Source organism: Drosophila subobscura, chromosome U, assembly GCF_008121235.1.
Source record: "Drosophila subobscura isolate 14011-0131.10 chromosome U, UCBerk_Dsub_1.0, whole genome shotgun sequence".
Taxonomy (NCBI): Eukaryota; Metazoa; Arthropoda; class Insecta; order Diptera; family Drosophilidae; genus Drosophila; species Drosophila subobscura.
Window position 1 is genome coordinate 6,829,002 of NC_048534.1, and position 25,372 is coordinate 6,854,373.

At 42.2% G+C, this 25,372-nt stretch overlaps 4 protein-coding genes and 1 long non-coding RNA gene across 10 annotated transcripts in view; 1 reads left to right on the forward strand and 4 right to left on the reverse strand.

Annotated features, from left to right (window-relative positions):
• The window catches only part of LOC117902726 (cartilage oligomeric matrix protein), a 25,246-nt gene extending 18,825 nt beyond the window's left edge, over positions 1-6,421 (reverse strand). For both annotated transcript variants that reach the window (XM_034814294.1, XM_034814297.1), the window contains exons 1-2: positions 6,303-6,421; positions 5,225-5,526 (exon numbers count right to left, since the gene is read on the reverse strand). The gene's annotated coding sequence lies outside the window, so the exon portion shown is untranslated. The remainder of the gene's footprint in view (positions 1-5,224; positions 5,527-6,302) is intronic.
• The window catches only part of LOC117902727 (protein Aatf), a 20,841-nt gene extending 727 nt beyond the window's left edge, over positions 1-20,114 (forward strand). Inside the window, exons 2-4 of one of the 2 annotated variants that reach the window (XM_034814298.1) lie at positions 18,315-18,319; positions 18,530-19,911; positions 19,983-20,114. In XM_034814298.1, the coding sequence (XP_034670189.1) occupies positions 18,315-18,319; positions 18,530-19,911; positions 19,983-20,085 (1,490 nt within the window). In that variant the 3' untranslated portion in view covers positions 20,086-20,114. Of the gene's footprint in view, positions 1-18,314; positions 18,320-18,475; positions 19,912-19,982 lie in introns of those variants that run through there. The other variant, XM_034814299.1, reaches the window with a different exon arrangement.
• On the reverse strand, positions 9,137-15,734 carry LOC117902728 (gonadotropin-releasing hormone receptor). 3 transcript variants are annotated; one of them, XM_034814300.1, is made up of 7 exons: positions 15,532-15,734; positions 13,835-14,090; positions 12,481-12,753; positions 12,220-12,319; positions 11,657-12,148; positions 11,259-11,599; positions 9,137-9,583 (listed from the first exon to the last, which is right to left on the reverse strand). In XM_034814300.1, the coding sequence occupies exons 2-7, from the start codon at positions 13,981-13,983 to the stop codon at positions 9,541-9,543; spliced, it is 1,398 nt and encodes a 465-aa protein (XP_034670191.1). In that variant the 5' UTR covers positions 13,984-14,090; positions 15,532-15,734; the 3' UTR covers positions 9,137-9,540. The 3 variants fall into 3 exon arrangements, with proteins under 3 accessions (XP_034670191.1, XP_034670192.1, XP_034670193.1); XM_034814301.1 differs by lacking the exon at positions 15,532-15,734 and having other exon boundaries at positions 11,660-12,148; XM_034814302.1 differs by lacking the exon at positions 15,532-15,734 and having other exon boundaries at positions 11,254-11,599; positions 13,835-14,088.
• On the reverse strand, positions 16,858-17,727 carry LOC117902729. 2 transcript variants are annotated; one of them, XR_004649423.1, is made up of 4 exons: positions 17,546-17,727; positions 17,397-17,474; positions 17,172-17,338; positions 16,858-17,100 (listed from the first exon to the last, which is right to left on the reverse strand). It is a non-coding gene; the product is annotated as an uncharacterized LOC117902729 (long non-coding RNA). The 2 variants fall into 2 exon arrangements; XR_004649422.1 differs by having other exon boundaries at positions 17,397-17,488.
• Positions 20,115-20,676: 562 nt separating the features above from the next.
• LOC117900010 (homer protein homolog 1) lies at positions 20,677-24,485 on the reverse strand. Its single transcript, XM_034810194.1, is given in 7 exon segments — positions 20,677-22,259; positions 22,314-22,448; positions 22,508-22,777; positions 22,841-22,919; positions 22,981-23,426; positions 23,504-23,792; positions 24,343-24,485. Coding segments are annotated over 7 exon segments (1,653 nt in total). The 5' UTR covers positions 24,348-24,485; the 3' UTR covers positions 20,677-21,830.
• Positions 24,486-25,372: the final 887 nt, after the last annotated feature.

The window sequence follows — 25,372 nt, forward strand, 5'->3', positions numbered from 1 at the left end:
TATGCCGGAAGGATTACGAGAGGGCATTAGGTTTACATATGTGTGTATACATCTTAGGGGATGGGAAAAAAGCAATAGAGCTACTTATAAAGTGCAAATATCCTGAGCAAAATAAAAGCTTCAAGCAAAGATTTTCCATAATCTTCTTAGCGATCATTCTGTACCCGAATGCAAAATCTGTTTGTGCTTGATTGATCAGGAAATTAAGAGGAAAACCCAGCACAGATCTTCTTCCCTTCAAATATCATTTCAGATGACAAACTGAACCGAAAGTAATCCCATCTTCTTCCGACCATTACCCATAAGTTCTTGGAGGCTTAAGTCGTTGAATTTTGTGAAAGGTTACCTAGAACTTAACCCGGGCAGTGCTTCGGATCTGTGCCAAGTGTTCATTGAGTGTTATTAATAGCCAGTTAGGTTGTCCAACCGCTGGCTACCGCGGCGAACCATACACAACCAGAACATTTCCCACCAAATGTCAACAGAATAATCCGACCTCTCTCCCCCAACACACAGACACTTAAAAAGCAGAAAGAGACCAGAAGTGGGAGACACCTTCAGAGAATGGAACACCTAAACACATAATCCTCAGGCCTGAAATTTATTAAATACTTTTTAATGCCATTGGTTTGGTATAGATCATGCATATATCAGGCACACAGCAGCGACACAGACATATATCTCTGTCCAGGGCCCACGCATTCAACAACATAAGACCCTCGCCATGGAGACGCCAAACCAAATCACAACGACATCATTCACATCCACATCAACATCCAACATCCACATGATGACTGCCGGCTGAGACGACATCGACGACGCCACATCAAGTTAATAAAGCGGACAAATCAAAAACAAAGTCCGTCTTTACGAGTAAATATATATCGAGGGGAGAGAGAGGAGTAGAGTACTAGTATTCCCTCCGTACAATGATTGACATTTAATTAAGCAAAAGGCAAATGCACACGGAAGCCGCAAAGCCAACAACAACTGACGACCAAAAACCGCATTGGATCGCTAGGCGGGAGGGGGTTCTGGAGATGGGATCTTCACCCACAAGTCAGCCCAGAGTCAGCCGGGTTGGACCCCTTACTGATCCGACAGAGAAGATTGAACAAGTTTAGCGTCATCACCAGACGAGAGTGACTGCGACTGTGAATGCCAGTGACAAAAGGCGTTTCTGGTCTATCATCAAAGGAAATTTGATGCTTATCGGAAAAGTCATTTTCATCAGATCGAATGGGTAGCCGTAGCCGCGTTGCCCGTTGCCTCGGGGAAGGCAGCAGTTGGGGAACCTTCACGAGAGTTCTGAATAGCGAGGGTTGGTCGAGGTGTATGTAAATAAAAATTGTTTTCACATGACTTAAAACACATAAAAATATATCAAGAATATATGTAGATATCATTCAAACAATATATAAATGCACAATTGATTCCCGTCTCAGATGACTCATTGATGGACTCTCGTGACGGCCCTCGTGTGGCATTAGAAATTCAAATATTTTGACTCTTTTCACTGCTTCAATGCAGCAGCATGCAACCTCAGCGGCCACGTCCCCCCAGGGCGTTTAAAAACAGCGCAAAAAAAAATATAACGAAAAAAAACAACGCTGGGCTGAGCTACTGCGCATGCGCGACTGCTGTGGCTGTTGGTGGTGCTGTTGCTGCTGCTGCTGGCACGGCTGCCGCTGACGCTGTGCTGCAGTCGCGTGTGGGCAGGACAAGTTTCGCGTCAACGTTGCCGAAGCTTTAGCCGTTGGTGCCGCAGGCGTCGTGTCACTGAAATCAAATCAGCCGCGCTTAAATGCTCAGCCGAAAACTTCAGTTCGAGCCACAGTGATAGAGGTGGGGTGCGGGATTGCCTCTGGCAAACCTGCTGTCAGATGCTGGTTTGACATGGAAAAAATCTATGACGGCGCCTACGCATCCCCGGCATCAAGAAAGAGATACAGATGCAGACACAGGGAGAGCCAAGCCGTGCCGTGCCGTGCAGCGAGAGCGTGGAGACCCCAACTAAGCCACTTAGGGAAATTCTTCAGCGGATTTTCATTTGCAGCAAACTTTCTTTGGCTTTTGTCTAATATTTTCCAGGCACTTCATAATTGGAGGCCACAAAAAAGAGCTGGAGCTGGAGCTGTAGCTGTAGCCTGAACTGAATTGATTTTTTGCTGCCTGATAAATTGGTTTCATCATCATAATGGGACTTTGTATAACTTCCGGCGCGAGTGCCTGGGCGCGCGAGTGTCTGGGGAGTGCGTGAAAGTGACAAGATTAAGACCCCGGGGGACCCCGATTCAAAGTCGAGTTCAATAGCGACACTCGTACGGCACTTGACGGGTCCTCATTTTCATTGATTTCTGCATTTGTATCGATTTGAGTTGAGTTTTATTTCGTTTCGATTCGTTTCGGATTTTTCTACATTTATTTTCCCACCCAAAAATGCAGTAGTTGACAGCTTGAAATGTTGTTGGCCATTCAGGCGTCTGCGGAGTCCTATTTCATAATATTGAAAGGTCTGTCAATTAAATGGTGGCGGGTGATGGAGATTTCTGGTATGGTAATTGCCACCTGCCACAAGTTGCTCAATGGAACAAAACAAAGTGTAAAATATGGTGGGTATAATTATTTATCGAGGGGTTGAATTAAAAAGACAAAAAATATGAAAAATCATTGAGCAGAGATTTGAGTGAATATAAAAGATGAAGCTAGAGATGCCATAAAAAAAAGTATAGGGAACTCGATGTAGATATGTACATTCCATCCTATGCTAATTCGAAATTATAGTTTTTTTCACATGAATAAATTACATGTGTACATAAATACATTCTTTAAATACGTATTAGACATAGCCGGCAGCTAGAATCTGTCCCAAATGATATTAAATTGCCATAAACTAACATCTACCACATGCCACGTATGTGCATATATGGCGGCTATATAATTATACGATATCGTCAGGTGTCTGCCGGACCACACCTCTCGCATCGCAGTCGCTTCCACGACATTTACATATCTGCGCAGAATATCAAATTGTAGCCAAACCAAACGGCAAAGCAGATATCTTCCCCTCGTTCCATTCGGATCTAATCAACAGGTTATAAATGATATATTTTATGCCTTGCCAAAGTGTATAAATTTCGTTCGTTTTTTTGGTGTGTTGTATTGGTGAGGTTGTCAAAACGCTTTAGAATATGTTTAATCCGTCATTAGGCCAAAAGCCGAAAACCCATTAACTTATGCTGATGAACCATTAAATCGAACTTTTCATTTGAATTCAGTTTGAGACACATTTGACGCCGTCAGTCGCCAGTCCAAATATTGTAACACAAAAAGCCAGACACAAGACTGATCTTTTATTGTGACTAAAGTTTTATTTGAATTGCAAATTTCGAATTAAAAAATTTGTTAGCCCTGTGCCCTGTGCAAGTGGTCGGAAATTGGTTGTTTGAATGACTTTCCTATGACGATGCGCTAATTTGCTGCTGCAACAATTTTCCACTTGATTTGCATTTGTTAACGAACCCATAACTCGCTCTGCCAAGCGGAAATTCCAACAATAGCAATATTATTTATGTTTTAATAATAAAGAGACACTCTATATATGGTCTGCGCAACGAGAATGATAGAGATTGAGTCATGTGAATGGGTTATAGAGGAAGGGATTAAATGGCAGGCGAATGAATAGTCTTTGACTTTTATTTATAGAGTTTTCAGTCGTAGATGAATTATTAACGTTTCGGAGGGAATAGCCTTTAATCTTTAACTCTACCATAAACTGGATTAGCTCTACGATAACTTCTTTCATCAGTCGTTGTTGCGTAAATTATTCCTTTCCTTACGATACTCGAGCCTTCTTGAAGACCCAATCCCCCTCAGGTCACGACGCCACTGCCATTGCCACTGACTGTCGTAATATATTCAAATAATAAAAATACAAAAAATAACCGCAAGTCTCGGCTGAGAGACATCTTGGAAAGGCAGTTATAAATTGTTATGGAGATCTTTTGGCTCTTAGCTCTTCGCTGTGGGCGTCTTTTAATTGAATCGCTTTGGAATAGAGCAGTAGAGCGGCGTCTGCGCAGAAGCAGGCCACTTGGTTGGGGGAAATCATTCCAAATCAAATGAAATATATTTCCAGAGAATGTATTTAAACCAAATATACGTATTTGTGGCATTGTCTTTGGCTACATTTGGCCAACAATAAAGCAGTAAACAACTTGTGGCTGCTGTTTTGGCCACAAGTTGGACCTATTTGGGTTATGCCAAACAATTCCTCCACATGATCACATAATTATAGTTCTCTAAGAGACATAAGCCTCCCGAATCGTAACTTTAAAATATGTGTGGAAAGTCCAGTAATTAATAAATTATGACTGGACTTTGGAATTTATGGGCGCCAATGCAGATAAGACCCCAAAGATCTACCAAATAGATTAATGTGTCGGCCGCTCTGTGGATGCCACAGGCCGCTGCTCTGCGGTTTTCCTATTGGGTGTGGTTAATTAATATGTATCGAATGAATCGGATTTGAATTACAACAACAATTAGCATGATTTATCATCAGATATGAAAAGGCGGTGAAATGAGTCGCACATATAAAAAAATATTCATAATTTGGCCCAATCAATAAGGCAACGATTATCATGCCATAAAGACAGATGAAAGAGAGTTTGAATATTGGATAATAAAAGAGGGAAATCAATGATGGAGAGGATTCATTGTATGGGCCATATCGTATATGGCGGGTATATTTTGGATTTTATTTTGCTTTTTTGGTTAACTTTTATATTCCGTTTTGTTGTGATTTTTAAGAACCCTTGGGCAGACGGCGCTTAGGTCGTTAAATATCTGATATTCTACAATAGCTGTTATTAGTTTTAATGATGTAAATACTTGTTTTAAGCACCCTGCTACTATGTAAATGTTGGAACCACTTTTACGATTTAATCAAGGGCATACGCAAAGAAAAAAAAAAACTCTAAATGCCAGTGGAGATTCTCTAGACTTTAATGCAATTCTTAAATAATTCACGCACAAGTAGAATTATATGTAAAGTCTTTTCCAACAATTATACCGGAATGGACTTCCTCCCACTTTAGCATCCGCACTTATCCCACTTTCCCAGAGACTAGGCCAAGCAGCCTACTATTTATAGCACACTCTTGAGCGCCTGACAGGCCGAGATCTGTGAGATCTGAGAGATCTGGGCAACCTTCACACTCACCTTTTAGTCAAGGACGTTGCACGCCACCGCTCTCCGTTTCGAGAAGTAAGAAGTTGTTGTGTCCGGAGACAGAGGCAGAGAGACAGCTCCTTGGGCTGTTTAGCCACTTGCGTCTGTCAACTCGTAATTTAGAATGGAAACGACTTGAGTTGAGTTATTTTTACGATTATTTCCACACTTTTCCGCCACACAGCCACTCAAGAACTCACAAACGAACGGTTGTGTAGACCCGTTTATTTTTTCTTTATTATTATTTTCCTTTTCAAAGATCAAACAAATCGCACAATCGTAGGGTCTTAACACTATAAAAATTGATAAGGAAACGGATGCATTAGATAATTTAAACCCTTTTCAAAATATCCGAATGCGACACACATAAATCCGTTCCGACCGACAAGCAGGAGTGAGAAATGGAGCTGGGGAAGTGGTTGGGTTGGGGATGGAGTTGGAGGTTGAAAGAATGAGGTAAACAGAGCAGGGAGACACACGCGAAGAAGATCTTTGGGAGCTGATTTTATTAGAACGAAATCAACACGCAACGCGATGCGACTCGACGCGATCGGTGGCTATTGGAGAAGACGATCCTCCAGTGACGGCAACTGCTCCACAACTGACTTGATGGTGGGGCTGCCTGGTGCCTGGCTATGCTACGGGTCTCTCTCTCTCTCTCTCTACCGCGGTCTTCGTGCTAATAAAAATTAAAACACTTTTATGCTATTAACAACAAGAACGCAAACGCGACGCGGACACCGACACGGACATGGGGGGACACCTTGACAGCGGTATGGAAATGGAAAACGAACGATGCTGAGGATGCTTCTGCGGACTCAGACCAGCCACTGGCACTGGCTCTGGGTGGTATCGGGAACTGTCAAAAACTTTGTCAGCGACAATTTAACAAGCTGGCCCCATCCCCATCACCCATCCGACGATCCAAATGATTTGAAAAACACACACTTAAAAGCCGTCATAGATCACGGTCTAAAATAGCGGGAATCTTTCTCGATTAGCGATTACGATGCCGATGCGATATCTTCGATGAGTTGCGTTGCGTTTCGTTTCGGTTTTGGTTCTTCACCTGCTGATCGATCCGTACCGTCTTGTTCAACGTGCAAACGAGCACTGAAACTCTGAAGGGAACACACCAAGGCGGACTAGCCAGCCCGCAGTCGCCGCAGAGGCAGTGGCAGAGCATCAGATCGGCAGCGGTAGTGGCAGTGGCAGAGCGGCAGAAACAACTTGTTGTTGCCCGGTTTCCCATTGGCGTGTTGCCTGATTGCAGTTTGTTTTGTTCTCAGCTGTTGAGATGCCGTTGACTTGTTGCTGCTTTTGTGGGGCTCTTTCTTTGCTGTTTGCTTTTGTTGCATTTGTTGCTGCCTTTTGCTTTTGCTGTTTGCTGGGAGAAACGTCGCAGCAGCGGCAACAGGCAGCATTTTGTCTTCGTTTGTGTTTCTTTTGACGCGTGAGTAAGCGGAGACGCCCACGTGCGAGATTTGCGTAAGATTCAGAGTTGCCAGACTGTTCGTGTGGTGTGTGATTTTATGGGGGGTTTACTGGAAATTATGGGGAAAGCGGAAAGATTGTATACAGAAAGGGTTCTTCTGATAAATTGTGGCTGATTTGAGGAAATGAATCTTAGAGCATTTACTTACTTGCTTATTTTCTCACTTTAACTCGGAAAATATGCTAATATGTACATAGTTGATTCCATATTTCTATTAGCTATACTCGTAAGATATTCGACTGTTCTTTACAGTATTTTTTCTTACATGTACATATCCTACCTATTAGTCATATATTTCGTTCTTATATTTTCAGTGACTCAGCTGAGATGCATCCCACATACAAAATTTGTATAAAAGGTAAGCAATTCTCTGATATTTTTGCAAGCTTTACGGCAATTAAGGGTACATGGTATTGGGCCAGCAGAAATATTATTCCCATAAATTAATAATATGATAAGACGATCATTGAAATTGTTAGCCTTTTCTGGAGAGATTTATCGATTTACTGGTTATTAGAAGGAAACATAAAGTAGGATCATATAACCCATTTGAATGTTTATACTTTTGAGAATATTCTCACAATAAAATCGCCCACACATTGCACAGTCCCCTGGACTTTGCGGGCTGCTCCTTCAGCTGTGTTCCCCAGCTAATTTGGCCAACTTTCAAGACAAGATCCCACGCATTGACCAGCTGTGGGACACACGAGTACGTAGCTTGAGAGGCTGTGTCTCTATGGCCATGGGTAGGGGTACGAGTAACCCAATTAACCAGCAGAAACATAAAATGACAATATCCCAAACCCCCTCGATCAACCATTTTAGTGTTAGAAAGTGGCTCACTTTCGATACACTGTACAACAAAGTCACGTTCCCACTTCCACTTAAAACTCAAAGCGAAACGCATGGCCAAAAGGGTGGAGAGTAGAGTAGGAAGGGAATGCATGTAATCGAATCTTGAAGACCGAAAAATAAACATGTTAATAATACAATTTTATGATTAATACGAAATGAACTGCAACCAGGAGAGGGCAGGGGACTGAGTGAAGTGAGAGGAATGGAGGAGGTAGCAAGAGTTCAACACACAAGATGCTGTTTATTGTTGTTGTTGTTGTTGTTGCTGTTGTTGTTGTTGTTGCTGTTGTTTCGTGTTGGAGCGCCGTCGTGGAAAAAGTGCGTGGGTTGTCGGTACCGTCGTACCCACCGATGAGGATGATGCTGATGATGATGCTGGGAACTCTGAGAAACATGTGAGAGATGTGGCAGAGGGGATCTTGGGATGGGTTGCAGCTTGGAGCTTATTTATAAATCACGCACATAATGAAATTTCAGCAAGTGGTCGCCGGCCGCCGCCGCCGCCGTTGTCCGAAAATGCAGCGAAAAAATATTCAGCGTTGATGTGGGATACGATCTCTGGGTGTGGTGCCACCGCCGCCACCGCACTCCATGATATATGTAGATTCCAGTATATGTGTGTGCTTGGAGGCCCTGGACATAAAGCAGCGGCCTGCTTGACATGCCGTCGACATAATGATGAACAGGTCGGTGGCAGCAGCAGCCTCCTAGCCTCCCCCTCCTCTAGCCGTGTTACGCATCAGTCTGCTTGTCACAAAGGGAGGCAAGGCTGGAGACAACAACAAAGAGAGGGACACTTGTAGTGCATAAGTAGCCATTAATAGGTGCCACATCTGCATATCATTTTGGGGTCTAGTTTTTACGAGTATTTGGGGCTGCTTTAAATGCCTCCAGAGCGTGCCGTTTATTTACGAGCCACATTTCGGAAGAGTGTCGTGTCGGGGGTCCCCCCCATCGATCTTTCAGAGGATCTCCGCACTGACGGGAGGCTGAGAGGAAGGCTGAACACATTCAAACAAAGGAAAAGGGTTCACATGAATTTGGTTTAATGGCCTCCAAACAGAGCAACATTGTTTTGGGATTGGATTTCAGTTTAATGGCACAAAAAGACCCTCCAAAATTAGGGCTGCTTAAGAGAGGAGACTCCCTCTAAAAATCCTTTTAAATTTAGATGGGAAATGAAACAAAGTTATCATAAAGTGCAAGTACAATATAACCCAATATCTTTCCTTTCCGGAATATTATAATTATCCCCCCACTAAGCTGCACAAACTAAAAATTAGTAAAAGGTCAAGCCACAATCTTATCCGAGAAACGGAACTGGTTTACACCCGTACCCCCATACAAACCAATGTAAGTTAATTTTGTAAATATTTAAGAGTCCACACGAGCGTATAATTAAGGGCTATAATGCAGGGCTCTGGCCATAAACCAAGTGATTAGCGCCGTCTTAACAAAAGTTCCGATACACAAACAAACCAACTATGGGGGCCCCACCAAAAAATGAATTTAATATTCCAAGGGGGTGATATTTTTGCTATTTTTCTATAATTTTCTTACATCTTTTTATTTGGTTTTCGTTTAGTGTCGTTTGGTTTTAATGAATAAATTAATTTAAATTAAGCAATAAGCCAACTAACTAGAGTATCTATAATAGTACGCGATATTACGTCTTAAGCGTATTTATTTTTTATTTCTGCGATAACATTTTGATTTGTTTTTTGGTTTTTGTTTTGGCCTCAGAGCCAAAGCTTTTCGAAACTCTCAATTCGATCGGCCACTCGCATTTTGTTGTCTCGATAACATTTTAATTTGTCGCTAGCTAAATGCAAATACAAAAAGAATCTATTCGAAGCTCGTTAGAGGCCTTTGTTCCGAGCCGACTTCACCAGATGAACAGTAGCAGATTTTCCAGTAAATTATCCATTTGCTCCATTTCAGGGGGTTTACTTATCGTCTACTTATCCGTCGCAATGACCAGTTCAATGGAGTCACCACAACTGAAAGTACAATTATTATTTAGCTTGGGAACTCTGCGATGAGTTGACATAAAATGATATGTGGCTGGAGAATGGCTTTTAAAGTGGAGTCTGGAGTGGAGTGGATCTCTTGTGGGTGAGCTTGGAAGGGCATGATGATGTAAGCCAGCATTAGCCCAAATGAGCCGAGACTTGGGCTGGGTTTGCCCTTTAAGTAGGGTTCGTATTGAGTGTTAGATCTCTGAGAGTTGTTGCATAATTGAAAGGGCTAGGAAGGTTTCCTTTTGGCTGTGGTTTAGTGGATTTTTTGTTAGGCAATTCTTGTTTTTATTGTATGATTAGATTAGCGTTTCCTCTGCATTTCCAATCCTCCTCATTAATTGAAAGTCTCTGCAAAGTTAAGAAGACATTGGCAAACGGAAATTGATGACATTTCGACACACAGATAACCAGATGGTTGATCAGTGAAAGCCGTCGTCACCTTGGTAAATAAATGAAATTGTCAACTGCTTTTCAACAAGATTAGGTGAAGTTTTAGCCAAGTAGAGGAGTGAAGGAGGTATCGTAAGGAAATGGTAGCTTAAACTTCGGCTTTGGTGATATATTTCTCTGTTCAACCCATTATTCTTTTGGGTTTTGGCACTGTAGATGCAGAGTGAAAATGCAATCCCATTTAGGTAATCATTACCAAGCAGGCTCTTGGTTTTCCCATATCACATGGAAGACTCACTTTACGATTGCAAATACAAACAGTTTACATAGCAAGCAAACTTATAGGCAGGGTTTTCGAAAAAGAGACTCCCTGGAAAGCATTTGATTAACAGCTATGTATACTCTGGAGAAGGAAAACGATTCGAAAGCGCAAAAGACCATTCTAATAGGTATGGAGCTCAGGTAACAAAGCTATCATCGGGACCTATAGTGCGTGAGGGTGATTTCGTGGCGATGTGTTGTACACCGCTAAGTTTTTGGCCAACGCCAATGTTAGAGTCACGGCCAGGCTGTCGCCCAAGAGCCTCACTGCGAAGAAGGTATCGATTAACACTTGCTACATGACGACGGAGTGCCATCTGGAGGAGAAACTGTGCAAGCCGAAGAAGCCGCCAGCATCGAAGCCAATAGCCCGGGCTGAGGAGAAGGGGAATTTACGTAAGCCACAAGTCAATGCGGCTACCATCTACAGACCCCGAAGGAGCTCATTTCAGATTTGAAGGAGAGCAGGATGAAGCTACGACTCCTGGAGAACCAATACCGAAAGGAAGGTCTCCTTCCGTAGTCGAAGTTTCTGATTGTACTCACTGCTCAGGGGACAGTAACGCAACGATTACGGAGGAGCAGAAGGAGATGAAAACCCATCGCCTGGTGAAGAACTTAAATCCGAACAAGAAAGAGCAAAGGCCCCTAATGGATTCGTATTAATAAATCGTGAAAAAATGAAATTTTGAATGTTATGTTGTTTAGTTTTGGCCTGTACCCTTTTGCTGTTTAATTAAATTGGTTAATGTTTGGTTATGTGCCCTATACTAGACCTTAACATAAAACTCTCAACTTTATGCAGGCAACTATGCGAAAATCGGCATTGAAAATAAGGTTTAAAATGTGGAAAGTCGTAAAAATACAAGATGAGGATGAGCAGTGGTTAACGTTTTGAAGGTAGTGGTAGGGTAGAAGTCTAGCAGCTGGAAACCGACATTACTTGTGGCAGATCCTGGGCGGCTCCTGACACCTGATGGTGACAACACTGACACTGGAATCATCATTATCCCCATCCACATCATCGCTGGCCAGGGGTGCGGTCACTGGCAGTGGTAGGGGCGGAGCAGAGGCAATGGTAGAGGCGGTGGCAGATCCATTGGATCCGTTGCCCTTTAGGCCCACAACATGGGCCAACTTTGTTGTAGCCGCCACCGCAGCGGCCATTACAGTGCCATGACGATTGGCCAGCGAACTGTTGTTGGCCGCAGCCGCCGGCTTTTGCATCAGTTGATTGGAAGAGTCCAGGCGATTTGAGAGCGACGTGTGTCTATTGTTAACCGACTGAAAGGGAAAAGTTAAATGATTGATCGCTCCTGAAAGGAGGAGGGTATTGCTCACCACATTGTTATTGTTGTTCATGCGTCCGCGAATGTTGTAGAGGCCATAGACCAAAGGATTCATGCAGGAGTTGGTCGAGGCGAATATGAAGAGCGCTTTGCGCACCAGAGAGTTGACCTTGTCCACGGACGTCTTGTCCAGGGAGTACCACATGCAGATGGTGTAGTACGGCGTCCAGCAGATAATGAAAACAATTACAATCGAGATTGTCATTTTGAGAGTGCGCTTTTTGGCCCGACTCAAGACATCATCGTTGGAGCGACGGAATCTCTCGGCAATCACATCCTTGAGGACGCGCTGGCTCTTGCGGTAGATCTCCAGATAGATGGCTCCATAGCAGTAGATGAATACGATCAAAGGAAAGGCATACATGGCGCACATTGTGGCGATCTGATAGAGCCAGTTGTCAAAGTCGCTCACAAACGAGTGGAACGTGACGCACTGAAAGTAGCCACGGACCACGGGATGCTCCTCCAGATGGAAGAGAAAGGCCTGTCAAAGATGCCAAACAGAGATGTTAATAATTGCAGTGGCTACTGGGGCACCGCTGACTGGACACTCACCTGCGGAATGCTGCATATGACAGAGCCCATCCAGGCGCAGGCCAACATGATGCGTCCCCGGTTGTAGGATCGTTGCAGCGGCTTCAGTATGGCATAATATCTGGAGGATAAGGAGAGGAATGGGAAGAACGCGTTGAGAAACTTCGATTGACACTTTGAGCCGCCTTATCTGGCTATCAATTTGGTCCATTAGCGACAGTCAACGGGGCAGGCAACAGACTCTGTCTGCAACAGACTGTGGGATAGGGGGATAGGACTCACCTGTCTAGCGATATGCAGACCATCACAAAGCTGGACAAGTACAGTCCGAACACGCGAAAGAAGCTCATGAGACGGCACATCAGATCGGTGGAGCGCCATTGGACTGTCCAGGCCCACGCAATCTCCAGCGGCATCAGCAGCAGCGTCACCATTAGATCGGCAATGGCCAAATGCATTAGCATGATATCAATACGCAAGGGACCACGCAGTCGTCGCTTCGTCAGCAGATACAGCACTGTGCTGTTGCCAATTGTTGAGATCACAAAGAGTATGCTGCAAACGAAAGGAAAGCCCATATAAAGAGAGGATAAACATCAAGCTTCAGGCGGGGAGAGGGCAAAAGGTTCGGCCAAAGACTAAATTGGTGAGTGGAAAATTAAAGAAGTTTTCCCCCGAATGGTAAAGTGGGTGTCTCTGCGAGTGTGGATTGTGTGGGTGCGCGCTCGATAAGTAGGTCAGATGGAAAGAAGTCTAGCTAAGGAAAGGTAAATCGAATGAGGGAAATGAATTGTCTGCCATAAAGTTCTAGAAGATCAGTTGTAGACCATCTCTGCTTGGCTCTGTTTCAATTAATTTTCTGTTAAATGCGATCAACGAATGAATATCACTCACTATATCATGGGTACGTGCGGCCGATTTAAAACTTCAGCAACAAGAAGCGGAGATTCTCGAAGATCTAGTAATTTATATCTGCAGATTTTGTGGAGTTGCTCTAGGAGTGATCCTCACTTAAATTATCTCCTTGGATCCTTCACAAAATATTCCGTTAGGTCAGTGAACGCTACTTGAATTTTCGTTTAAAGGAAGAGGATCTACTTCAGGTAGAATAAATTCTTATTCACATAATACTTCCAAGTATTATAACACAATCAATTTATATGTGTATGTATCCGCCTTTAGACACAATAATTAAATATTTCACTTTGTGAAACACTTTCTACGTCTTGCTTTGAGGAATCGCTCTCTTAATCAATTTTGTAGATCTTTTGCAATTTGAAAAACGTGAACCCTAGGCTTGAACTATAGTGTTCAAATTCCAAGTGAAAATTATTAAACCAGTCAGAGATGATGAGCAAAGGCATGATTTATACTTATTAAAACGAAAATTTAAATCTATACCGGAGATGGAGATAGCACCGACACCCACACCTACACAGCGCGATTGATAGATACGTTTAGAAAGCAGCGACAACAAGAAAAAAAAAGGTTACAGATTGTGGAAGCTAAAGCTTATCAACGTGACTTAATGTAGAAACCCAGGGAATACAGAATATATGTACATACATACATATGTACAGATTCTGATCATGGAAACAACTCAAGATGTGGGTGGGCTACCAACACGATCACTCACCTGTAGACTGTGATGGACAGACGATGGCCATCGTTGAAGATCATATCCTTGGACAGGTGCATTGTGCCGTTGGTATTGTTGACGTTGGACCAATCCTTGAGTATGCGATGATCATAGACAACCTCATTTATCTCACCAGAATGGGCCATCTTCACATCGACCAAACCAGTCTATCGATTCACTATTTGGTTGCTGTATTTTGGTGCTTCACTTTCAAATTGTTCTTCTAATTGATATGTTAATTTTTTTTGTATTTCTGTATGTTAAAAATAAAATTTGTTGTTAAAATAATTATAAGAATATTGAATGCACTCTATTTATTTATCTATTTATTTTGTATTTTATTTATTTGTACAATATTTATTTGCATAGTATCCAAATAGTCTGTTTAGCTTTAGGCAAAAAGTGTGTTTATAGAAGCAAAAAGTCGGAATTTGTATATCTACAGTTTTATTTATGATTTCCTGCTGTAATAAATGGCAGCTTTTTTCAGTTGGCTATTCGACTGCCCTGCGGTGTTCGCTTGCAGGACAATAAAGTGTTTTCAAGAACTTTGCAACTTTGTTGCATGGTGGGGGCCTGTCATTAAATTTCTGAATATATTTTATTGTTTTTATTTTGCGTTGCATTATTTGTTGATTCGCTCGTGTGACAGCCGCTCCAGATTATCAGATAATACGAGTGAAAACAGAACGCGGGATGGGAAACTCCTGGAGAGTCCTCTCTCGGCATCCGGACTGAATTGAGTTAATTGAAACGAATTCCACTCGATGCCGGACTGTGTGTTTTTCTTTGATAAGTTCAAGAACATTTGTATTTGTTTTTGTATTTTTATTATGGCTCGGTTCTGTTTTGATTTTCGATTTTGGATTTGTTTGTTGCATGGAGCTGTGACCTTGAACTAATTACTCGAACACTCCCCTGCCCGCACACACTGCGGAATATTTTCCATTTCCAAGTGATAATAATAAAAAATTCCACTTATGCTTCCACTGTGCTCTGTGCCGTGTCGTCTCTTCCCTAGCATTAGTACTACAATAATTATGGAGTGGAGAGCAGCTCGTTGGCTTATTAATCTGTTAATCAATTGCGCTCAATCGAACTGTACGATACGGTACGGTACGGTCGCTCAGTCAATTGAACAGCGACAAATTGTTCTCCACAGCAATCCTTGAGTCGGAATGGGAATTGTTTACGGTCTATTTGTTTGGACGCGCCGCGTTTGATGCCTTTTGAACTTGGCATTTTAATGTGCGAACACATACACATAATTTAACAAGTTTTTGTTGTAAATGAAGGCAAGCAAATGGCAGAAAACATTATCCACAAACCCAACCCCTACCCCTAAGTTCAGCCAAGTGCTGGAACAGCTCTAACTATATGTACATATGTAACCCTGCCATGCAACTAGTTTCCACTAGCCAGCAATAAGTATCAATTAATCACTTTTAATCCATATACTTATTGTAGGCGTAATCAATGATTACGAGTACGCGTACGTGCTCTATAATTTCTTTTCATCCATATACATTTTCCTATATAAATACATTTTTGTTTTTGCATTTATTTTCCTCTCATTTTGCGATTTCCGTTTTGTTCTGTGTTTTCTAAACACGCGGACGCACCGTGTACGCGAATAGCATATTTCAAATATAGAGCAAGAAAGTTTTAAATAATTTACACGTTTTTTTGCACACCTTTCGCAACACTGTTTTGCCGCCCGCCCACGCACAACGCACGCACACACACTCACACGCGTGTTTTTATCGATATCGATAGCTCATTTGGGCAATTAATTTTTAATTATTGGCTAACGGTACACGATTTGGTTTGGTTCTTCTTTTCTTCGATTTCCACCGAACGGCGAGCAGGAACTGACTAAACGGGCAAGGCGGCGACTGCGGCTGCTGTGCCCACTGCCTGCTGCCGTGAAATCGAAATCTCGACAACAACTGATAATCTAATAAAGAGAGAGAAGTACAAGTACAAAAAAAAAAGTGCGACTCGGGCGTCTTCTAGTTCGCAACGCCGCCGCCGCTGCCGCCCCGCGATAACGGTAGCAGCATCGGGCGACCCCAATTGCGTGTGCTGCTCGCGCCTGTTTTTATGTGTGTGTGTGTGGTCCGCCCGCATAAAATTTCACGTTTATCAATGCGTGTGTGTGTGTGTAAATTCAAAGTTCAACGTCAGGCTAGGCTCGGCCCAGCCGGCTCTCAATCTGTCTGCCCGCCAGCCTCCCGATCGCCATATGTCTCAACTTTTTGCTCATCTTTTCGGTTATCAGGCAGGGGGCCAAAAACAAAAAAAATAAATAAATTTAAAAGAAACATCATTAAATTAAATATTACTTTTTGGTCTTATCTGTTGTGTGTCTGGGTGGCGGCACGGCACGTCTTGACTTTGCCTCCGCAATGATACAAATATTCCGACTTTCCGCCGATGCGCAGTTTATCCTCTTTCCGGGAGATTTCAGCACTTGTGGATTCGTTGAGCAACCACTGGCATCTGCCGGTAGTCCTGTGCCAAGGCTAACGATTTAACCTAGGGCTAAACTGACGGCGAGTCGCAATTGTAAAACTGGCGCAAAACCATTCATTAAATCTAATGAGGGGCACCACTGGTTTGGTTCAACAAAAGGATTTCGTTTCAAGTTCATGTTCAGGGTCCGTATGGCATGGCACCCGCTTTTGTATGCTATGAATGTGTATGGGTGTACGTGCGTGCTGTTGGTCGCGCGCTATCAAGATGCACCTGGCGCACTTGATAAGACAGTCAATATGTCAATTACAACGAATGAGCATGTGGCATTAACTACATATTTACATGCTGTAAACGGCATAAAAATCAGCTTTTAAAGGCATTTTCGCTTAGTTTTTGATGCAACAGCATTAACTTTGGATAGAATCATCATAATAAATTATCACACCTTGCTGGCATTCATATTTATGTATATCCCTCAACTAGCCCTTTCTTTTGGTCACCCAATTCTCCATGAAATAAACTGATAATCCTTTTGTTTTTCGTATCAAAATATATAATTTATTATTATCAAAATTTAAGGTTATCGTATCAAAATATATGGTTTCATTATCATTGAGAAATAAGAAAAAGAAAAGATCCCCAGATAGAGCCCCAGAGAACCAGACTTAGCCACAGTCAAAGCCAAAGCTCAAATTGAAGACCAAGATAATCCACAGTCAGTGTTGAAACATTCAACTTTTTAACTCTTGAAGACGTTTTGAAGATGAACATGAAGATTAAATCAGCTGGATGGGGGAATAAAGTTCAAATAAATATTACTTCGAACAGGAACTAAATATTTTCATTTAAAACAAACCTGAAGAATAACCTTTGGGTGTATTGCAAAAGTTGCAGAATGTGTTTGTGTGTATTTGAATAGTCGAATAACTTTTGGGTGTTTGGTGTACTAAAGAGAGACTCCATCCTTGTGCGACTAGTGATCCGCTGTGCTGATGTGCTGCCGTCACATATTAATGTCGATAACTGTAAAAAAAGTTATTTCAAATAAAAAATATGAATGGAAAAAAATAATTTTGCTCACGTTTTTTTTTGTTGTTGCTCGCTGGATTTTCCCTTATGGGACACATTTTTATTACAAAATTAACTTTCAACTTAATATCTAGAAAAAAAATGCTGAAATGAAACTTTTCTTTATATTTCAAAATTTTTCAAACAAATAATTTTGCTCACGTTTTTTACAAATTATTTTTATGGACATTTTTTTGCTTGCTGAATTTGTACTGTTAGCTCACATTTTTTTTAGAAAATTCACTTTTAACTTAATAAATTAATATCAAAACAAAAAATGCTGGAATGCAACTTTTTTAAAATTTCGAATTTTTAGTTGTTTGCTCTCTGCCGTTCCTAGAACTACTGAATATTTTTCACTAGCTCCAAACTATGTCGATTTTGACAGCTGGGACTTGGTCATGAACTACTTGTTTCAGTTTATGAAAATAACATACATTGTACATACATATGTATGTATGTATGTACATACTTTGATCGAAAGTTGTTTAAAAATTGAAATAGTTTCCGCTGAAAATATTTTCAAGCTGGCTCCCTCTTTCGGCAGGTGCCGGCGTTGCGAAACCTTATAAAATCTAACATGTAAAATGTAAAGTAATTAAGTTCGTTTCGCGGTATATTTGCGGTATACTTTGAAAACTGAAAAGATCTATTTCGGTATATTTCTGTAGGGTCACATTGACATGTGGTCCGTGTGTAAGTGTAACAAGGGACAAATAAATTATATACACGTTCGGCAAACAACTCTTTTTTTGAGTTCAAAATTTTCAGTAACTTTTTTATAATATTCAACACAAAACTGAAGTATCTGGTCAATGCGGACTCATCTCTGCGACCAACCAATTTCGCTGTAGCGATTAAATATCAAAAAAAAAAAACAAGGGACAATCAACAATCAACAATCTAACACAAAACTGCATTCTATTTCTAGTGTTCGTTCGGCAAACAACTCTTTTTTGAGTTCAAAATTTTCAGTAACTTTTTTATAATATTCAACACAAAACTGAAGTACCTGGTCAATGCGGACTCATCTCTGCGACCAACCAATTTCGCAGTAGCGATTAAATATAAAAAAAAAAAAAAAAACAATCTAACATCTAACACTAACAACAACAAAACAAATTAGATTTTCAAATAAAGATTTAGAAAATGCTGCGAAAGTCAAAGAAAGAGCCACAAACAGTTGCCGATAAAGTCAGCAAACTGTTGGCGCATCCCAATGGCAGCGATTCGGAGGAGGACTCGGACTTTGATGTGGCCACAGGTCCGCGTGTTGTCGATTTCGAGCAAGACGAATATGATCTACCGGATGCGAGGAGCACGGACATTCGCAAGCGAAATGTGAAGCTGCTGTCGGAGCAGAGTGAGCGCTACAAGGGAAAGATCAGCAGTCGAAAGGAACTGGAGGAGGAGGAAGAGGAAGACCAGAGCGAGGATGAGGTGGCCTATGAGGACAGCGACAGCGATGAAGATGATGCTTTAGCTTCGTTTAATCAGAAACTGAAAGCGGGAGCTAGCAAATTAGCAGATGATGAGGAAAGCTCTGGAGATGAGCATGACGATGATGATGAAGCTGCACTGGCTGTCTTTAATCAGAAGTTAAAGTCAGGAAGCGAAGAAGAGGATGATGAAGACGTCGACGACGAAGAGGAAGATGATGACGACGACGATGATGAGGAAGACGACGACGAAGAAGATGACGATGACGATGACGACGACGACAACGAGTCTGAGGCAGATGATAGCATAAAACCCTCTGATGTCATGTCAAAATCGAATCCCCAAGCAGAAATCCAAAAGGGTCTCTGCGTCCAGAACCAATTGCGCATTTGGGAACGTCTCCTGGAGCTACGCATGAACACGCAAAAGGTCAACAGCAAAGCGAATCAGCTGCCACCGCCCGAGACCCTTAAAAGCCTTGGCTCCGAGAACGAGGAGCTTCAGTCGGTGCTGAGCGAGGCCACGGAACGGTCCTCGAAACTGCTGCGTCAGCTGCTGGCCCTGCAGACGGCGCTCAGTCAACAGAATTCAGAGACGAGAAAATCGGTCAAGCGAAAGGCACTGCCATCGGAGGAGATGGAACCCCCATTGAAGGTCTTTGCGAGTGTCCTGCAAAGCAACTTCCAGAACATGACAAGCTACCGCAATGAGGTGCTGCTCAAGTGGGATGATCGCACGAAACTGCTGACGCCAGGCGCGGGTCTGAAGCGGAAGTCGCTGCAGGAGGACTACGACATCATCAAGAAGATCGACAGTGCCCTAGCCAATCGGGAGGCCCTCGTTGAGAAGTCACAGACGCTGAAGAGCAACCAGCCGGAGCAAGAGAACGATCCTCCAGCACAGCGGCAGACCCATGTCTACGACGACAGCGACTTCTACCATCAGCAGCTGCGCGAATTGATTGAATACAAGGCCAGCACCTCATCCAACATGAGTGAGATCACAAAGCAGTTTGTGGAGCTGCAAAAGTTGCGTCAGAAGATGAAGAAGAAAGTCGACACCAGAGCCAGCAAAGGACGCAAGTTGCGGTGAGTAATTGAAGACAATCCAATCCCATTCAGCGTTTAATCATCTACTAATTCCAATGGTTTTCTTTCAGTTATGTGGTGCACAATAAGCTGACAAATTTCATGGCTCCCAACGAGGCTTGCGAGTGGACGGAAAGCTCCAAATCCGAGCTATATAAATCGTTGTTTGTCTAGCCAAATGTGTCTTCATTTTCTACAGATTATATAAATTATTTCCATTGGAACATTTAAGTATCGTTGAACAATCAAAATGTGGAAAATGTTTTCGTTCTCTGCAACTGTATGAAATATTTATACTTTATATGTAAAGTTTGAATAAATGGGAAAAAACTTGTAAGGATTTTCTGTAAAAAGAATAAAGAAATACTTATTAAAAGTGTTTAGATGTAAGGAATGCTGGCTGTTCCTTTATGTTCGCTGCTTTAGTAATTCCTAAACTCCCAAAGAGTCCATAAAAAATTCCCAATTTAAATGAGAAACCATTTAGATTGAATTTGAGTTTTATTTATTTCCATATATTTATGTATATTTTCGCTTTTCGTTTGCTTTTTATTATTAACTGCTAAATTTTTGTATGTTCAACATTTTCATTTTCGTTTCGTTACTTTTTGTTTTTATTTGTATTTATTATTTTATTCGCTTGTCAACTGGGATAAATTATGTATGCAGCATAACAAGTATGGCTTGAATATTACCGCAAATGTACAGTCAGCACATAACCGCTTCATAACCGTTTCCGTTAGTGGGTTTCGTTTTTTTAGTGGGTGTTTTGGTTGTTGTGTGGTTGTGGGTGTGTAAGGAGGATTATTTTATGTACTATTTTGCTGCTGGCTTTTCCGAGTTAGCATTTTTTGTATTTTATTTATATTTTATATTTATAATTTGTTAATATATTAAACTAGTTTTCCACATGACTCGAGACCTTTGACTTGGTATTCGTTTAAATTACTTTGCTAGTGTTTTTCGTTATTTTTACTGGGACTTGTTCTGTCCCCTCTTCTTCGCACTTCGTTCTTGATGTTTTTTCTGTTATTTATAAAATTCTCTTTATTTTTATAGATTTGTATGTACCAAATACGGGTTGCGCTTTGCTTTCTTTTCTTAGTGTGTTCGTCGTCTAAGTCATTGTTTAGTTATACATACGTTAAATTCATATATTTATGTTGTATATATGTATAGTATTATGTATGCATAATGTTTTAGTGAAATTATCGTTATAAGTTGCAAATACATTGATGATGGAGGGGTCTTTCCAGAATACATTTAAAAAACACACACAAAACAGTACAATAAATAAATATATAAATTAGTTTAAAAATACTATAAAATAAAACAGTTTGTTTTGTCGAGCACATTTACAAAATAAAATGCCTGTCGCTTTTTGTTCGATAGAATTTGTGATGTCTTTGGGAAATGAGTTTGGATTTTGTTTTTGTTTGGGGGGTAAGATGTTTTTCATTGTCAAGCTCTCATTAAAAATTAATTAACAATTAGCTGAAATTGTGTTGAGTACAAACACACACATATAATATCATTGTTTATATTGCATAAATATTGCACTGGGAATATTCGCGCACGAGAATTAAATCAATTTTTCTTTCACTTTCTGCTTAAAAGATCTGCAAAAAGTCGAGACGATTCGGTTTCAAAATACTGTGGTGTGGGGGAGAGTGGGAGATTAAGGGGGCGGGGCACAAAAAATACGCTTTACATACAAATGACGAAATTCTAGGCCTACAATGATTGAGGGGGGAGGGGTAGTGAGTGGTACAAATACATAAGGGAGGTGTGTGCCATTTTCCTTTTGACGTTACTCTCGTCTCTCGTCCTTTTTTCTTTTTTGTATACAAACTACCAATATATAAAGATTACAAAATGTCGCTGACTATTTTTCTCATCCATTTCCTTTCTTCAATTCTCTAATTGTTAATGGAATTTTTCAGCAACAGGGGCAGCCCGGTTTTAGTTTTTGATTTTGATACGAGTATTGTGGCAGTTTTTGCCCCCCCACCAGAGGCGGCTGCGGCAGCCTCCGCAGCGGCAGCAGCAGCTGCCTCACTGGCGGCCACAGAGCTGCTGCTGCGACGTCGCGGTGCCGCCTGTCGTTGGTGCAGCTCCTGCAACAGGGCCGAGTGCTTGTCGAGGGCTTTCAGCTGTGCCGTGTTCTGGGTCTCATACAGCGACGACTGCAGCTGAGTGTGGATCGAGGTGACATTCGAGAGCGTGCTCTCGGCCTCGGCCATAAGAAAATTGCTTAAATAACGTTTACTAGTTGTGGTGGTCGATGATGTCGTTGTTGTAGTTGTTGTTGTTGTGGTTGCCATTGTAGTCTGTTCCTGCGCTGAAACCTATAGAATAAACATTAAAGGAAAGATCTATCTTCTCCTGGCACTCGTGCAAACCTTTCTTTTAACCCCCGACTCTGTGTCTCAAGTGCACTTGGCGGGATGTATAACATTTTCCATATCCTTTTGCACGGCATACATCTCCGACAGCTGCTTGGCAAACACCACATTCAGTTCGCTCAGTTTTGCCAGCTGCAACAAAGGAGAGTAAACATAATTTATGGGTTGATATCCCTTCCACTTGCACTTACAGTCTGATCATTGCACTTTTCCCTTAGCGTTAGATTCACCGTCTTAAGCTCTAGTTCCTGTTGCAGCAACTCCGCCTGCTGTTGCTCTGTGCGCGCCTTCAGGGCCGCCACTTCGCGACGCAGTTCATCCTCTGTACCTGTCCCGGCAGCCGCACCAGCTCCAGCAGCACCGCCAACGCGCATCAGATCCATTTCCCGCTTTAGGCGTATATTCTCCTCCTTGTAGGTGTGCAATTGACGCTTCCATTCGTCCACATTGGCCGTCGATTCCTAAACAAGAGTGAGATAATGAGAATAAGAATGGATTGTAGCTGAAAAGATCGAAGAACTCACCTGCAATGCACTGGTCAGTCGTATGTTGTTGTTCTTTAAGGTTGCCAGTTCGATTTCCCACTTCTTGGCATTGGCACAGCTATAAATAAAAATAGTTTTTAGAGTTACGATCCCTTGGAGAATGCTCTTCCATTGCTCACCTTTGTGCCAGTGCCATTTTCAGGCGTTCATTCTCGTATTTTAGCTGCTGCTCGGCTGTGGCACCCGCTCCCGGTCCCGTATGCATGCCCACAATGCTGCCGCCCGAGGAGATTGTTACACCGCCTCCTCTCAAATCGCCTGCTCCTACATTAGTGGGCTGTGGTGAGGGCGTGGCCGAGCCAATGTCCGGCTTGCCGTCGCTGGTGTTCAGCAGCTTGTGGGAGGGACTGTCCGGATTGGCGTTCTGTGTGTTTGTATTGCTCATATTTGGCGGCTCCACGGTATGCGGATCGATGGCAGTATTGTCGTTTTGCATGGCACCAATGGCCCGTCCGGAAATGGGCGAAGTATTGGCCGATGTGGTGGGCGTTACGGCATTCGAGCCATTTGCCGATTTCATGGCATTTTTGGTTGCCTCCTTAACCTCCTGGAATTTCTCAACAAACTGAAAAGGGAAAGGGGAGGGTTACGTTAAGAGGCGAAGGAAAGTACAACCAATCGATTATGATGATTGGCCATTACCTTTGTCAGTTCTGCCTCGGAGGCAAAGCCCAATCCATACACCGTATTGGCACGCACATCGCTCCATTGGCCAAACTTCTGGGAGGTCTGTGTGAATGTCATGTTCGGGGTGATGGTGGAGTTGATCACCGCCTTGGTGCCCTCGACGCTAATGATGCGATACAGATTCCGCGAGCTGTCGTAAAAGAAGCTCACATTCACGGCCTTCATGCTGGCGGTGATCCAGGTGCGTTTCGTCTTGGGATCAATATGGAAAACATGCGCCTGGCAGGTGAAAATTGGTTGTTCGCTGTGGAGTAGAGAGTAGGGTGGGTGGGTGCGACACACACACACAGGTGTGATTAAATTAAAAATTCCATTTTATAGCCCCAACCCCTTGCCAGCACCTAATTAATATTTAATGCTTGTTCTTATCTATTACCAAGTCGCTGACATTGCTATTCTCTCCCTCACTTGGTGCGTATTCCGTGCGTCGCGTTCTTTTCTCTTCCTGTTATTCTGTTTGCGTGGGCGGCAGCGACTGGCTGGGCTGGCTGGCTGGCTGGCTGGCGACTGGCGACGACTAAATTGCATTAAGTGCTTAAGCCCTTTGCCTTTGGCCCCGCAGCCTTGCCTTTGATTCCGTCTCAAGCACGGCCACACACTCTTTCATGTACATAATTGGACAGGCCACCTACTGGCTGCACATAGATATGTACATCTGCAATATGTACGTACGTATATATACGCCGCCCGCTACACACTACACACCATGGAAATGTCAGCGACACCGACGGCGTCGATTTTTCCCACACAATATTCAATATTTCACACACATTTACACTGGAAACCGGCCTTACCCCATGGTATTTGTATGCTTTGGCGCTTTGCTGGCTCTTCTGGCAACGAATTTACGGCGGCCCAGGTGCTATTTCGTCGTAATTTGTTGTTACAAAATAAATAAAACAAACGCTTGCAAAAATGGAGAGTGTGTGACCACGGATTTGTCGCCGAAATATACCGTCTGACCATCAAAAATATACCGAAAATATACGTGGTCATTATCAAAATATACCGTTATTATTCAGTTATAAACAGCGGATATTGAGGAAATGTTAAAGCAGCTTTTCAAATATCTTACTGGAAAATTGCATACAAAAACAACAGGGTATGGAAAATAGGAAATATGCAAATATTTTATGAAGTGCTCTTTTCTTCTCACACTTCTCACAAATCTTAGCATATCTATTTAAAATCTTTTTCACCAGAGTGCAGGATGACCATTTAAGGCGAGTTTATTTTATATCTACGGAATATCGGTATGTAATGGTATATTTAATGAATTTGATCAGTCCATTCAATTCCATTTGTAAGGTAGAGGCAATAAGAAAGGGTATCCAAACTCCCATACGCATGTTTTTCATATGTCCCTCGAAGAGTTTATTTTTTTTCCCTTAGGGAATTTTCTCTCACTTTTAAAGGGATATTTCCCTCTCGCAACATTGGGAACTTTCATCGCAGCATCTTTATGTATTTTACCGTTGGCAACATAATTTGTATGGACCAGCAGCATGCTGCAAAAAGTGAGCAGCACTGTTCCCCACCATTTGGCACGGAATAAGCAACATTTTGTACCCCACTGGGAAGGACATCACATCCTGGAATTGAGGTAATGATGGATGTTGGATATCTCAGACTCGAATCAATGCAATAACAATCGATCTAAGATAGTTATTATTAACGTTTGAGAGCAGCTTTGAAATTGATATTTTAATATTAATGGTCTATTTTGAAAATGAAAGGTATATTTCCGAGGGTCTATCGGCATATATGATCGATAATTTCTCGGTTTCACTGCCACAGTGGCAACGCCACGCGTTTTCGTTTGAG

What these genes read in the sequence shown, in the direction of transcription:
- LOC117902728 (XM_034814300.1), bottom strand. Translation starts at nt 13,983, where the DNA reads ATGGCCCATTCTGGTGAGATAAATGAGGTTGTCTATGATCATCGCATA. An exon ending in GTCTGCATATCGCTAGACAG is followed by an intron (nt 12,320 to 12,480) that starts GTGAGTCCTATC and finishes CTTATCCTCCAG; the next exon opens with ATATTATGCCATACTGAAGC. An exon ending in CCGCCCAGGATCTGCCACAA is followed by an intron (nt 9,584 to 11,258) that starts GTAATGTCGGTT and finishes TTGTACTTTCAG; the next exon opens with TTGTGGTGACTCCATTGAAC.